Below are 14,028 nucleotides of genomic sequence, written 5' to 3' on the forward strand. Positions count from 1 at the left end.
CGGCCGCCGCCCCGCCCCGCCCCGCCGCGCTTCCCGCCCCGCCCCGCGGATGTGGGGCCCTTCCGGGGGCCCGCCCGCCGCCGCGGCTGCCCATGGAGGCCGAGGCCGAGGCGCGGCTCCTGCTGCAGGAGGCTCGGGAGAGCATCGAGGCGGCACGGAGCTACCGGCGGGAGCTGCAGCAGCGGCTGCGCGGGCTGCACCAGGCGCGGCAACAGGTGGGCGGGCGGCCGGGCTCCTTCCGTCAGGCGGGGCGCCGCGAGGGGCCGCGAGGGGGCGGGGGCTGTGCGTGGCGGGGCGCGGCGGGCCGGGGGGCGGCGGTCGCGGCTGCAGCGTGGGGCATCCTAGGGGCTGCGGCGCGGCTGGGTGACGTTCCGACACGGGGACGTCCGCGGCGATCCCCGCCGGGCGCGGTGCGGTGCGCGTGGGATCCGCCTCGGCGCCGTCGGTGCCGCGGAATACCGAAATAAACGGGCTTTAGCCCGATCCCCGCCGCATGGACGTACCGCCGGGCCGGCTCCGTAGGTGCGCGCCCTCCCGCACCGCGCGGATCCGCCTACAGGCGGCGCTGTGGGCCGGGCGGCGGCTCCGTGAGCGAGGCTCGCTTCGTGTCCCCCGAGCGCCGCGCTTCCTTTTCTGTGAGGCGCCGGCAGAGCCGGGAAGCCGAGCTGTGCGGCGGTTCGGAGAACGACCTGAAGAGGAAATGCGCTTCGCTTGGCCTGAGGGCTTCCTGCGATGGCTGCCGGTAGTTGCGGTGCTGTTACGCATAGCGATGTGCACGGCGCAGCGCTTCCTCATCTGCACGGGGTAGAAACGCCCAGAGGAAAATAAATACTTCTGATTTTGTACCTTAGTTCAGGGGTGCACAAATGCTTTTGGTTCCCTAAAAGTCAGATCCGGCACGTTTGCCAGCATCGCGATGAATGCGTGTAGGAACTTCTGTGCTCTGCCTCTCCCCAAAGCCGGCCCCACCTGCTGGCCCCGCAGCACCACCGGCAGCACCCAGAGGTCGGGGGCTGTTCAGAGCGGTTGAAAAGAGAGGAGCTTCAGTGGGACTTCAAAAATGCAGTGGAGGGATGGGATCCGGGAGAGTGCGTCTGTGTAGTTCTTCATGCAGTTATGAGGAGTCACCTTCAGACTTTTGTGACCAGAAGAATTCCTTGGCTGCAGTAGGAATAATCCAATTTGCACGTAACTCAAGTCTCAGCAGTTAAGCTTGGCGTGCTCAGCTCCTGTGCCCTTCCTCTGGTCCAGACTCGTTTCCTTGCCTCCTCCCCTCTGTGCCTGCACTGTACATAATGACACCTTCTTACTGACTGTTCGTGAGCCTTTTTCTAAAGCTGACTTGATGCAGAAGTTTTCCTGCACAGATGAGGTGGCTCAGAGAAGTACAGGATGTGAATGCTCTTTGCCTTTGTCCTGAATCCTTCTTTTTACCCGAATTTAGATCAGAGAAAGTGCAACATTGACCAGAGATGTACTTGAGCAACATTTTAATGATTTAAAAGGGACCCTAAAGAAGCTGTTGGATGAGCGACTGATGTCACTGCTGCAGGAAGTGGATACTATAGAACAAGACAGCATCAAACCGCTGGACGAATGCCAGAAGCTAATAGAGCATGGAGTCAGCACAGCTGATGATCTGCTCCGGGAAGGTAAGGCAGGACCTGTGCTAAGTCTTAGTTCTGCCTTCCAGTATGTCTTCTCTCAGAGTCAGGAGCGTTCCTGTTACAGTCAGCATGTTTAGCTTGTTCTGCATTCCTCTCAAATGAAATGCTAAAAAGGGACTAAACTTGGGTAGGCTCATGAGAAGTTACCTCCTGTTTTAATTTCATTCCACTCCTGGGCTGTTGCCCTCTCTTAAGGACTGAGAGCATCTGCTTTTGGGCACAGGCCTTGCTTGCAGGAGCATCCTGCAACCTGCCACTCTAAAATGAACGCATCGCACTGCTTTGAAACAAAGTACGTCTTGGGTGCCAAAATGACAAATTGTTTCTGTCTTATTAAATTAACAACTGACTCCAGTAGAATTTTAGTTGAGAAAAAATGTCAGTCTTGTGTGAGGATAAACTTCATCTGTGGTGGACCGATAGTTCTTACTACAGAGTGAAATGGAAATGACTTAATGCTCAGCTGAGTGAGTGAATGTCTGTAACTGACAGAGAGTCACCTGTAGCTTATTGGAACAGCAACTGAAGTAAGGATTGTTTTTTCCCTGATAAGTGTGATTATGTTACCAACAATGTGGAGAATTGTGAGGAGTGGACTGGCCACTATGTGGGAAAGGTTTCTGCAGTATTATGACAAAATGAGACACGTGGAATATCAGTGTAAGGGCCAGTTGGTCTGGATGGGCTTTGAAGGTCCTCTCTGGCTGAACTCTTTTGTTCCAAGTTTGTACCATGCTGATGCTGAGCACCTAGCCAGAAAGGAATGCCACTCTTGACCATTCTGCCTACAGTATAGAACCTACTGGCAGCATGTCTGAGCCATCACTGTGTTGGCAGTTTCCTTGCATTGTTCTCATGTCTCAGCTTAAGTTTTCTTCTAACGTGGTCTCAGTTTCATGGACTGATGTGTATTGTGCAGTCTCACATGGGTAGGAAATCCACCAACTTGCACTGAGATGTGAGTTCAGTGCTTAAAAAACGTGCTGGTTTGTAGCTCTACAATCCGTGTTCACAAGAATAGTGACGAACTTTAAGAGTGAATGTATTGGTTTATTTCTGGCACAGCTGGTAATCACCTTGTTTGTGTTCTGCATCTCAGGTTACTGAATGAAGGGTGGTGACACAGACGGCTGTTTTATATTGGTTTGTCAGATCTCACAGGAGCCTGATGAGCAGAGATTTCCCATGCTGTGGCTCTCTGTGGCAATATGAGCACTGCTAAGGCATGTCATTAAAATGAGCAGAGATTGCCTGTGAGTCAGAAAAGAGTTTAGCCTGCACGTTTATTAAATCTCTTGCTGCCAATTATGACATTTGCGTTTTGTTAGAGATCTGCAATGTTTGCAATCCTCCATTTGGAATAGAAGTGAGCTGCCTGTGTTGTAAATTACCATAAAGTCATCAGATGGATCATGCATCTCTGCAAGCTGGACACTATTTTATATGGAAAGCCCATGGTGAGGTTTCTGTTCATCTCCATACTTCAATCCATGGATTACTTCATTCATTATGACAATACTGACCTTACTCTGTAGCAAAGAGAACAGTGGTTGAAATAATTTTTTGCTTTTAGGCTCCTGCTTTATGTCTTCTTTGCTCAGAGAAAGTATTCTGCCGCTTGTTCTAAAGTGGATGGAGAAAAGGATTAAGAATTCTGGTTTCTGGCATCTGACTCCAGTTTTGCTTCTGTCTGAGACCCGAGGCAAATTATTACATGCTACAGATGTGTCTGCAGGAAGCTTGAGAGCTTCAGATGTTGCTACGTAGGCTTTATGATGTTAACTATAATTGTATTTTCTAGCTGAGCGTCTAGCAAAAATGCTGAGAATGCTTCATGTTTAATTGGCTGTTCGTGTCAGAACTAGTTATTCTTTGAAGCAAAGAATGCCTTTCTTGGACATTTTTCTCATTAGGAATATTTTTACCATTTGATTCCAGGAGAGAGTGCAATCTGTGGAGATGTGGAACAACATAATGAAAAACTTTGCAGCTTTACAAAAAAAGCTTTACATATTCAGCTAGATAGGTAAGATACTGTCATTCTGAGCTGGTCTGAGGCAGTGGCACATGTGCTGGTCCTGAATAGGAGTTCTCTTATCCTTTGAAACCAACCCCCTCTGTTCCCCTGAGAGATTTACCCAAGCTGTTACTCTCCTCCTTACTTCATAGTGTTTCCCTGGGGTTGGCAGTCACCAAATGAAGTAGTTTTCAACCCACGTGTGCTCTGCAGCAATACAGGCTGTTTGTCTGTCAGTGGTGGAACTGCTCCCTGTGGAGCAGCCTGTGTTTCAGTGTTTACTGAGAAACAGACGGTCTGGTTAGGGCTGGGTGATTTCCGAGTCTCTAAGTTTGAAATGCACACGCCAATTCCTGCAGCTGTTCTCTCTTTGCAAAGTCTGTACAGATTAAAGTGTGTGGACAAAACATACATTTGTAGAAATTGGCTCCTTTCATTACAGCAAACTTTCCTTTCTCAGCTTACCAGAAGTGCCCTCCTTGGTCGATGTGCCTTGTTTATCTGCCCAGCTGGATGACTGTCTTCTTACTATACTGAGAAATCAGATATTCAGACATGGGACTGTAGCCTCTCGCCCACCTGTACAATTAGAGGAATTTGTTGAGAAGCCTGGAGGCATTTTAGTCCGATGGTGTAAGGTAGGTAAAGTATCCAGGGTGAAAATCATTCAGACTTCAGCTTTCTTGAAAGAAACTTGACAAAGCCACTTTTCTCTGGATTTCCTCGTGCCTTCAAAGGAATACTGCACTCCAGTGTGTAATTAAAAACTTCAGAAGAGGTTTTTATCCCAATGGCCACATTTAAAAGCCAGGTAGTGTAGTGATGTGTTTGGTGCTGAGGTTCGTGTCTGCCTGAAAGGTCACCTCTGCCAGGTAGTGCACTAATGCTCCTGGGCTGTGCACTCCCCTTCCCTGTCTATGGAAGAGTCTGGAGGAACAGCTGGAAATGCTGCCTGTCTTTTCTCCCTGTGCTTAAACCAGCACTGGAAGGGCTTCCTTCATATACTCTTCCCACTAAACATGCCAACAGTAATGTGTCTGTGATGATGTCGTACAGACAAGACTGAGGAATCATGGTGTGTGTGTTTAAGAGATGTGATTCCCACGGAGACCATTCGTGCTGCAGCACTGTGGTTCTCTTGAAGGGCAGCAAAGCTAAGTGCTGTCATTGAGGCTGGCCTTGGTTGCTGGGTGGTGCTGTCTTTCCCCTTCTGAAGACACCTTAGCAGACCAAGGATTATCATCCACACACCTCACCTAACCTGTTGTTAGGCTTTTATACCTAAACATGTCGGTGTTCTTAGGGAAACTGAACAGAGAGAAAAAATAATAATATTGGCATTAGCTGCTCAGGTAGTCTCTCTTTGATATACAGAAAGGTTTTTTGGTAAATCATTGCTGTGCTCTGGTGTGGTTCAGTTGTTGCTGGACAGCTCTGTGCTCGTGGCAGCACTGAAGGTGCTTTGTTCCAGCAGCAGCCAGCTGTCAGGCACTGTGCCTTGGCAGGGAGGTGGGTTCTGAGTGTAAAACCATAGGTGCTGCTGTCACACACATCTGTTCTTTCTGTGCCAAGAGGAGTGCCTTGAATTCGGCCATGCTTCAGTGGTCATGGAGCCTTTGTGAAAAAAGCCTTTTGACTTAGAGATACCAAAGAATTGGAAGCCATTCCCTGGCACTGTTCACTAAGGATAAGTGTGAACTCTCCTGGCTGTTAAAAACTGTCACTGAATTTCCCATCCAAATTTGTGTTTGGCTTCAGCTTTTGCTCTGCTAGGCTGCAAAGCGTTGTGTTACCTGTTTCTTCTGTAGCTACTTTTAAACTGTGTTCACAGCATTCTTCTTTCTTTCAGTTGGTTTGGACACTGATTTTGTTTTCAGTGAGGAATGCTTTCTGCTCTTTATTACGTAGTGACTCTGAACTGCCTCTGCTGACTGCCTGCAATGCTGTCGCTGTGCTTCAGAGCTGGAAGGAGAACAAGAGCAGCGTCCCTTACTAATGCAGGAAATGTTTCTCTAGGTGGATGACGACTTTGTACCACAAGATTACAGACTGCAATGTCGTAAGAGCACTGCCAGTCACTTTGAAGATGTGTATGTCGGCTCAGAGACAGAGTTCATAGTGCTGCACATTGATCCTAACGTTGATTACCAGTTCAGAGTCTGTGCCCGAGGAGATGGACGGCAGGAGTGGAGCCCATGGAGCGTTCCTCAGATCGGCCGCACCACGCTAGTTCCCCACGGTATTCTTTCACTGCTGGTCGTCTTCTGCCTGTGTCATTGTGCAGCACTCCTGGAGGTCTATAGCTGGTTTATGGGTCTACTTTTTGTATGATTTTGGGGTTTCCTTCCCTACGATTTATGTCTGTAACGTGTGGTGAGCTGTCTGTTCTTTCATCCTGGAGGTTATTTTGTAAATAACTTGGATTTCAGCTCTTAGTGTAAGAGTTGGTGAGCGGTTCAAGCTTAGCCTTGGCAAGCAGCAGCCATCAGTGTTTGCAGACCAGAAGCGATGGTTTCTCTCCTCATCTCTCATCCCTACCCAACTGTTCTGTGATGACCCGCAGTCACATAACGAGTTCTCTTGTCTGGAGAGAGAAGCCCTCAGTTTTCTTTTCATTTTCAAATTTCTAAATGCAGTGGTTCATAAAGGTTTACCTACGAGATTGCTGTAAAGAGTGAAGTTCTGGTGAACCCTGTGAGCTGGAGAAGATTTTCTGTGATTGTAAGAGATTTCAGTAAGAATTTTTTCCGTCAGAAGTAGGCAAAACGCTGTGCTTTATTTAGCTTAAGCTTCCTAGGGGTGAACTGGTGGATGTTTTGAGTGTTTTGCACGGGCAGCAGCAGGGCTGGTTGAGTTCATGCTTCTGTTTTTTGTTGTTTTTGTTTTTTCTTTGAAGAATGGACAGCTGGCTTGGAGGGGTACAGCCTGAGCAGCCGAAGAAACATCGCACTTCGCAATGATTCTCAGTCATGTGGTGTGCTCTACTCCAAAGCTCCTACTTATTTCTGTGGGCAAACGTTAACATTCAGGCAAGTACTTTCTGATCTGCTCTTGTTTGGTGCATCTACTGTGAACCATTATTCCTTCTGGACTCTGTTATATTTGAATTGCGTGTAAACCTGAGTCATGATCCATGTTTGAGTTCTCACATCAGCTCAGCCCTAATCGAAGCGACGTGTCTGTGTCTGAGCTTCCTTCTTTTTACTTCTACTTCCAGGCCATAGGGAAACACCAAATGTTTTTGTAGGACCTGCACCCATCTGGAACAGAGGCTGGAGTGAACTCCTGAGGGATGGTAGAACATGGCCTCTGCTGAGCAAACAGTGTGGGATGTTTGTTGTTTTGCAGCACCTATAGCTGAGAGGTCAGACACCAGCAGAGACTCTTACTGAGTCCTTTTAGCTTTGGGCCCATGGGTTCTTTTTTTTGCAGACTGTGTATTTTGATGACTTTGGCTGGAAAAATGTTACATGTTTTACCAGGTCAGGTAGGAATTACAGTTGCACTGATGTCTTCAATATCTGACATAATGAGTGTTGATCAAATTCTTGTCCACAACTGGCCTGAGAAGCTCTTGAGCCTCGTGAGGCTTTGGAGCCTCAAAATTTTCATTTCCTATAGAAAGAGATTAAAATCCCTGGCAGCTTTGTTGCATCACTGAGATGGTGCCATTTAATGGGGTACCAGGAACTTCCTTTTGGAAATGTTGGTTGTAATTACAGACCTCACAGACTGAAGCTTTATTCCAGCTTTCTCTTGGTTAAATAAAACTACTTGCTGAGCAGTAGGCAGCCCCCAGAGGCAATTTAACTTCATGATATACGGAGCAGTGTTTCGTTTCTCCCTTCCTGGTAATGAATTACCTTGAGGTGGTTGGTGGTATGAGGATGTATTCGGTTGCCCTGTCTGAGGTAGGATAAAAAGACCAAAAGCTTTCATTTGAAATCTGTTGCTAGTTTTAACATCTCTTGGCTCAGAAGTGCCTGTGAAATTAAAGGCAGAACGTTGAGGTTTCAGGCCAGTGTCTGGTTCTGTTTCAGACTAATGTCTTTTATCTTTTTTTATTGGTAGCACATGAACAGTTTTTACTTCGCAGTTTAGCTATGTGGACTCCTCTCCAAGACGAGATTGTTTCAGGATGGCAGAGCACTAACAAGTACTTGTCCTTGTGTACTGTAATGACACAGATGTTAAGACTGAAGACAACCTCAAAACTCAGTTGTGTTCCTCTTCCAAAGTTCCAGAGCAGCTTCTGGTTTCCAAGTGCGTGAGATTTTGCCAGACAGTGAAATGCTTGGTGCTTGGCTTCCTCCATCTGCTGAAACGAAATTTATTCACAGGGGGATAGGCAGCTTGCAGAGCAAACCAAATAAGCAAGGTTCATGTTACAGATGTTTGTGAAGCAGCTTTGTATTCATCCTGTGCATTCAGGACATAGGAATATCTCATCAGTGAAAAGTGAAGCTGTGATAAATGCAGTGTTTTTGAAAAGGTAGACTGCTTGAGTTATCCTCTGAGGTAAGGCATCTGGACAGGCTGGAGGAAAACATCATTGCTTTAAGTGAAGACTCATCCTGTCCCTTGGCAGCCTTCAGGAGCTGCCCCTGAGGGAAGATAGCATTTCTGCACAGGGACCAGCTCTGCTCTACCCCTCAGGTTTCTCCTTGCTGCTTTGTGTTAGCTCCGTGAAGCAGGAGGTGGGCAGGGAGGGCAGCCCTGCTGCAGGGAGGCTGGGTGTGATGCTCAGTGTGGCCGCAGCCTGGATTCAGTGCTGTTCTGCCTCAGAGCAGGCTGCGTCCTGCTGCTTTGTGATGCTTTGTCCTTCCTGCTGCTGATCTCAGTTACTTTTACAGTGCTGTGCAGAAAAGGGTTTATATAAATGAGGAAGTGTGGTTGGTAGGATACAACTCTTACTTTTTAATGGATCTGTATTTATGCTTTTTGTTTTTTTGGGGTCATTCTTGGGTTGGAAATAAATGTGCAGACAGACAACTCAATAAACTTTTCCTTACCTGGGGATGGAATTAATTAACATCACCTTGTGCACAAAAGTACTGCCTTTCTAATAGCTGTACATAAAACTTCACTTAGAGCTCAAAATATAGAGTGGGGTACCAAAATGAACTCAGAAGTTTCATTTTAGGAAAACATTGTGGGTCACTTCCATATTAAAAGCTCCCTGGATAGTTGAACTCGTCTGTTTTTGCTTTGCTTTGCAGCACAAGGCTCTTGCTATCACAGTGAGTTCCCAGGGGACTGAATAACCTATGTGTGCAAAAGTAAAGCATGCTTCCAATTTTATCTTCCCTGTTGGTCACGAGTTAACCCATTGTGTGCCACTCTGTTGCCCAGCTTAATTTTCAATCTTTAAAAGTTTCTGCTTAAGATTTTATATTTTTTGATGACAACAATCACGAATCACTACTACTTTCTCTTAAACTGTAAAACAAACAAAAAGACAACTGAAAACAAACAAAAAACTCCATAGTTTTACTTCCTAGAAAAGACCAGCTGAGTTTCTGAATTCTCAGAGTCTTTTGGGCTCCCAGAAATACAGGTTAGTACCTCTCAGAAATGGCAGCGCAGAGCAGAGGACCCAGGTAGAGAAGCACCGTTTGGTGCACAGACTGCAGCCTCACTCAGCTGCTGGAGCCCCGGGCAGCTGCAGCCCAGGCCCTTTGCACCACTTGTTTGCTTTTTCTTTGGAGACTTTCCCAGGACCAAAATCCAGCTGAGCAGAAGCCAGATTGTCAATGCTCTCCCAGGCATTACTCTTGATATCAATTTGTACCAAGCTGATTTACTTCATAAACAAGACACCATCACCAAAACGTCAGCCTTCCCCACAATCTATTCAGAACAAGATGTAGCAGAGCTCAACAAAGCTGTTTTAATTAAAGCTCATCAAATACTTGCTGAAATCTCATTTTTCCATAAGATGACGTCGACCAGGATATCAGTGACTGGTTTTGCACGTGCTGTCCAATTCTTAAGACATGTTTCGGACAACTGAAAATCATTTCAGAAGACCCCAAGGTGCGACAGCGGGGAATTCTTTAGAAAACAGCAGTGGAAATTTATATGGAATAGCAGAGCAGTGCTCAGCAGAGCTGTGGGGAAGCTGCCAGGACTGTGGGTCATGTTGTAGTGATTACTCCTGAAGGCTGGATGAATTTGGAGAGAGCCCTGGAGCAAAGGGCAGAGGGCTGACGTGGCAGGGCACTGCTGTGTGGATTTCACTGTATGTTTTGATGTAAAGCTTTGGGGTCTGACTTGACTTTTTGCCTGCTAGAATTGAAACCGTGGGGCAGCCTGACAGACGGGACAGCCTGGGAGTGTGCGTGGAGCAGCAGAATGGCTACGATTCTCTGCAGCGAGATAAAGCTGTGTGCATTAGCACAAATGGTGAGTCTGAGTCACGGGGCTGAAGAACGCGATCCATTTTTCTCCCCAAAAACCTCAGCATTCATCCTTCGTGCCCCTGGAGAACACGGGAGCACCTTCACACACATTTCACGTGTCTGTTCTGCTCACAGTTAAAATCCTTTCTGAAATCTTAGGTTTTCTTGCATCTTCTGCATGCAGTTACTGCAGTGTGTTTGACGTGGCAGAAAGCAACATGGCAGGAGCGCCTTTCATTTTCGTTTGCCTGCAAAAATGAGAAATAATGTTTGATCCCTTGATTGTTTCAGGAGCAGTATTTGTAAATGGAAAAGAGATGACAAACCAACTGCCTGCCGTCACTTCTGGATCGACTGTGACGTTTGACATGGAAGTTGTGCAGCTGGGGCCTCCCAGCACCGAGGGGGGAAACTTCAAGCTGAGAGTAACCATTAGCTCTAACAACAGGGAAGTGGTCTTTGACTGGGTGCTGGATCAGTGCTGCGTCTCTCTGTATTTTGGATGTTCCTTTTCATACCCAGGCTGGAAAGTGCTGGTGTTTTAACAGCTCAGGAGAGTGAAGATTCTCGCTGTAGTGCGTGGTATCACAGCCTGGGCTTCCAGCTGTTTTATATCAATCTTTCTACTACTTGAACTCCACTATATTGTACTCCTGCTGGATTCATTTCAAAAAATAATTGTGAAACAGTGGATTTGTTACTCTGGAAAAGGTTGAACAGGCAGTTACATAGACGATTTAAAGCAAGTCCATAAGACTTCTATTTTTTTTTTTCCTTCAGACTTGACTTTTTTTAAATCAGTATTTCGTTGTACTCTAGGCTCAGGGTACGCTTATTGTATGAAATCAACTTTGCTTAATGCTGCTGTTCTGTGAAATAAGCCTGTAAACTTTTAGGGAGTTGGAGGTAATGGACCAAAAGTTGTATTTATGCCACCCCTAAAAAGAGCAGAGTATTTAGAGCAGCGATGCTCTGCTATGCTTCCTTGTATGCAATGCTGCCATCATAATAAGGACAGACAGCAGGTCCTGCAGGCCACAGCAGTTTCTTCTATGCACGGTACTGTTCATTCCTCCAGAACAAGGATGTCTGAGCCATGGTGTTTGTTCAGATATGGAGCTAATCTGTTCAACGTCTCACTCATGTGCCTTATTTCCAGGTATTTCTGCATTGTTTTCTGTACTGTCACTTGGAACGTGGTTTCTAGAGTAGATCCACAGTGATGCTTACATCCCCAGCTTAATGCTGACACTTGTCACATGCACCAACACCTACAGTAGGACAGTTACCTTATCTGGTCTGAATGTCTTTCCTAGTTATACTTTGTAGCCTAATCTGAGCAAATCTTGGGGTTTTGGTACTTTTGTATGACAGGTAGATGGAAGGAAGCTGTGATTCTTCACAGAGCCCTGCACAGTGCAGAGGCCACTTCCTTTCTATTGGACTGAGCAGCTGTTCCCACGTGTGGGATTCCCAAAGAGCCCGTTGATGACCTGCACACACCGTGTGCTCAGCTGCTCCAGGCAGGCTGGGGCTGCAGGCAGAGCCCACGGCACAGACTGAACCTGGGGCAGTCAGAGCAGAGCAGATGGTGCCAAATCTTTCTGTAGTAGAGATGCAGGATTAATTTAAACTGTACATAAAATTACCAGTATTCCCCATAAGTATCAAAGAAGATTTATAATGATGAGCTTGTCATACAGTTATTCTTTGGTCAAAAGATGGAATTGTGATACTACTGGATTTAAGGAGTATTTTTAAATAATGCTCATTGAGGACCTTAAAGCAGACTTTCTTACCTCAAGTATGTGAGATTAGTAATATATATATATTTTAGTAACACCTAGACAATCATTCTGCCCTTTTTTCTTCAGTTTCAACATGCCATATTGCCCCTCATGCTAGCATAAATGGATTGGACTGGCATCCCCCCTATTTGCACCATCAGTACAAAGAGATCAGCTGTCCTGCCTGCGTTTTTCTGCTAACATCTGCGATAGGGAACTGCAGAAAAGGAGAATGGTGGCTGGTAATACAGCTTAGAAAAACCTGTTTGATTCAGATAGATGGAAAGTGGAGGTGGATTGGATTTTACTATTAAGCATGGAAGAGTGGACACCTGCAGGTAAGACTAATCTGTGCAAGCAAGGAAAAGCCTGCTGTATTTTGTCCACTTCTCAAGCAAAACTATTTCAGTGTTAGGGAGTAGAAAGATACTTGCATGTACTTCCAGTATTCCTTTTCACTAGTGTGAAGAATGTTGCTAACAGTGCTGCATCCCATCTGCCATCTCAGATGTTGTTCTTTTGCTGTAGCCACAACAGTTGAGCAGATGTTCCAGCTGAGTCAGTGCTGCTCAGAGGCTGGCAGTGCTGCAGTCGCATTCAGTCGTGCTCCAGTGAATCGATTCGGTAACTTCACCTGCAAGAGTTCATGGGTCAGGTACAAGTTCTAAGTCAGTGCTGTTACTGTTTGAAAACTAAAATAGCAGATAGCTACACTTGTGAGGAGCCAGCAGCTCAGGTACCTTCCACCTGCTTTTTGAGGGTCCACTCAGACTTGCTGCTGCTGCTGCTTACCAGCACTGCGGGACATAAAGCTCGAGTTCAGGTACTTCCAGAGATGGGAATGCTTCATTTGTTCAGAATAATATTAGCAAGCAGCTTAAGATAACTGTGAAGGGCTGTCCCAGGACATCCCTACTGCTCCCCTTGAGAGCTGAGGATGGGAAGACAAAGTATTTGTTCTGACCTCGGTTTTTCGCTCCTCGTGACCAGGGGCAGCATCCCAGTAGTGAACTTTTAACTGGGAGTAAGACCAGCTGCCCAAATGAGTATTAGGTACTGCTCAGCCACCTCGTAGAAGCTGTACTTGAACCTGGGAAGGGTGAAGAATCCCAGGACAAGAGAGCTGAGTAATTACACAACAAAGTATCCCAAGAACCAGAAGAGGCTTGGATTAAAAAGGTTGAAGTTCTATTCTTCCTCAGCAGAGTTCAGCTAGATGGAGGACTGGGCCCTTCCTTCACAGCTTTGTCACCTCCAGCTATTGGAGCCTTGCAGGAGAGAGAGTGAACTGCTTGGGAAGTCCTGGAAGCGTTTTTGAAGCTCGTACGTTCACTTACCTCAACTAAGATGTTTGTGTCAAGTGAAATTTGATTTTTTTTAAATAAAGTTTTATCCCACAGCTGTGTTTGTAAGTTGTGATTGGGGCATAAAGCTGGGCACGGCTGAGCTCCTCTAATGAGCACAGATGGGTTCTGGAGCACTGCAGCTCCCTTGAAGAGCTTCTCCATTTCTCTCACTTTCATCTTCAGTTCCTCCAAAGTCCCACACGAGTCGTGCAGTTTGTTTACTTCCATGTAAAACTCACATCTACAGTGACAGCTCTTGCAAAAAAAGTGTCTTCCCCATTTTTTTGGTTACCAAAGCATTTCTGTTACATTCTCAATATCACAGCTTATTTGTCTGTTTTACTGCTTGCATCTTTTGTCAGATTCATTAATATAGGTTTTGGCTCCTGTTACTAAGCAAGAAGCAGTACATCAGAAGTCCCTGCTGAACTGAGTTCTTATTCCTTTAGATCTGCTTTACCTGCAGCTTGCTCCATTTAAAGGCAACACACCTAACTCATGAAACCAGTAAATAAGGAAACTGACAGCAGAGAGCTCCCATAAATACACTATTGATGTGAAGGAACCTACTTGATGTGTTTTGCCTGAAGAGCACAGTTTCAGACAACAAACAATTATCAACAAACTTAGGACAGCAGATACCACAGTCTTGGAAGGAGAGGCTTACCTTCATCCAAAGCTCTTTTCCTGGCTGTGCAAGCATGGGTGAGCAGATCTACGAGGAGCTGGGCCAGCAGGAACGCCTTCATTCCAGCACCAAACTGCTCTGTGAATTGAATACTGAACAAGATCATCAAATTGTCCTCACAG

At 46.3% G+C, this 14,028-nt stretch overlaps 1 protein-coding gene across 1 annotated transcript; it reads left to right on the forward strand.

Moving 5' to 3' along the window:
• Window positions 1-8: 8 nt before the first annotated feature.
• CRLF3 (cytokine receptor like factor 3) lies at window positions 9-13,271 on the forward strand. The gene is made up of 8 exons (XM_085239880.1): window positions 9-215; window positions 1,445-1,652; window positions 3,606-3,693; window positions 4,145-4,322; window positions 5,701-5,923; window positions 6,581-6,713; window positions 9,977-10,089; window positions 10,377-13,271. Exons 1-8 carry the CDS (start codon window positions 93-95, stop codon window positions 10,628-10,630), a joined length of 1,320 nt encoding a protein of 439 aa, XP_085096006.1. The 5' UTR covers window positions 9-92; the 3' UTR covers window positions 10,631-13,271.
• The last annotated feature ends 757 nt before the right edge of the window (window positions 13,272-14,028 follow it).

This window comes from Meleagris gallopavo, chromosome 20 (genome assembly GCF_905368555.1).
Source record: "Meleagris gallopavo chromosome 20, MGAL_WU_HG_1.1, whole genome shotgun sequence".
In the NCBI taxonomy this organism is placed as follows: domain Eukaryota; kingdom Metazoa; phylum Chordata; class Aves; order Galliformes; family Phasianidae; genus Meleagris; species Meleagris gallopavo.

Excerpts from the sequence above, each read along its gene's own strand:
- CRLF3 (XM_085239880.1), top strand. The coding sequence starts at position 93 with ATGGAGGCCGAGGCCGAGGCGCGGCTCCTGCTGCAGGAGGCTCGGGAG. Across the intron at positions 216-1,444 it reads TGCACCAGGCGCGGCAACAG|ATCAGAGAAAGTGCAACATT; the intron begins GTGGGCGGGCGG and ends ACCCGAATTTAG. Across the intron at positions 4,323-5,700 it reads TTTTAGTCCGATGGTGTAAG|GTGGATGACGACTTTGTACC; the intron begins GTAGGTAAAGTA and ends ATGTTTCTCTAG.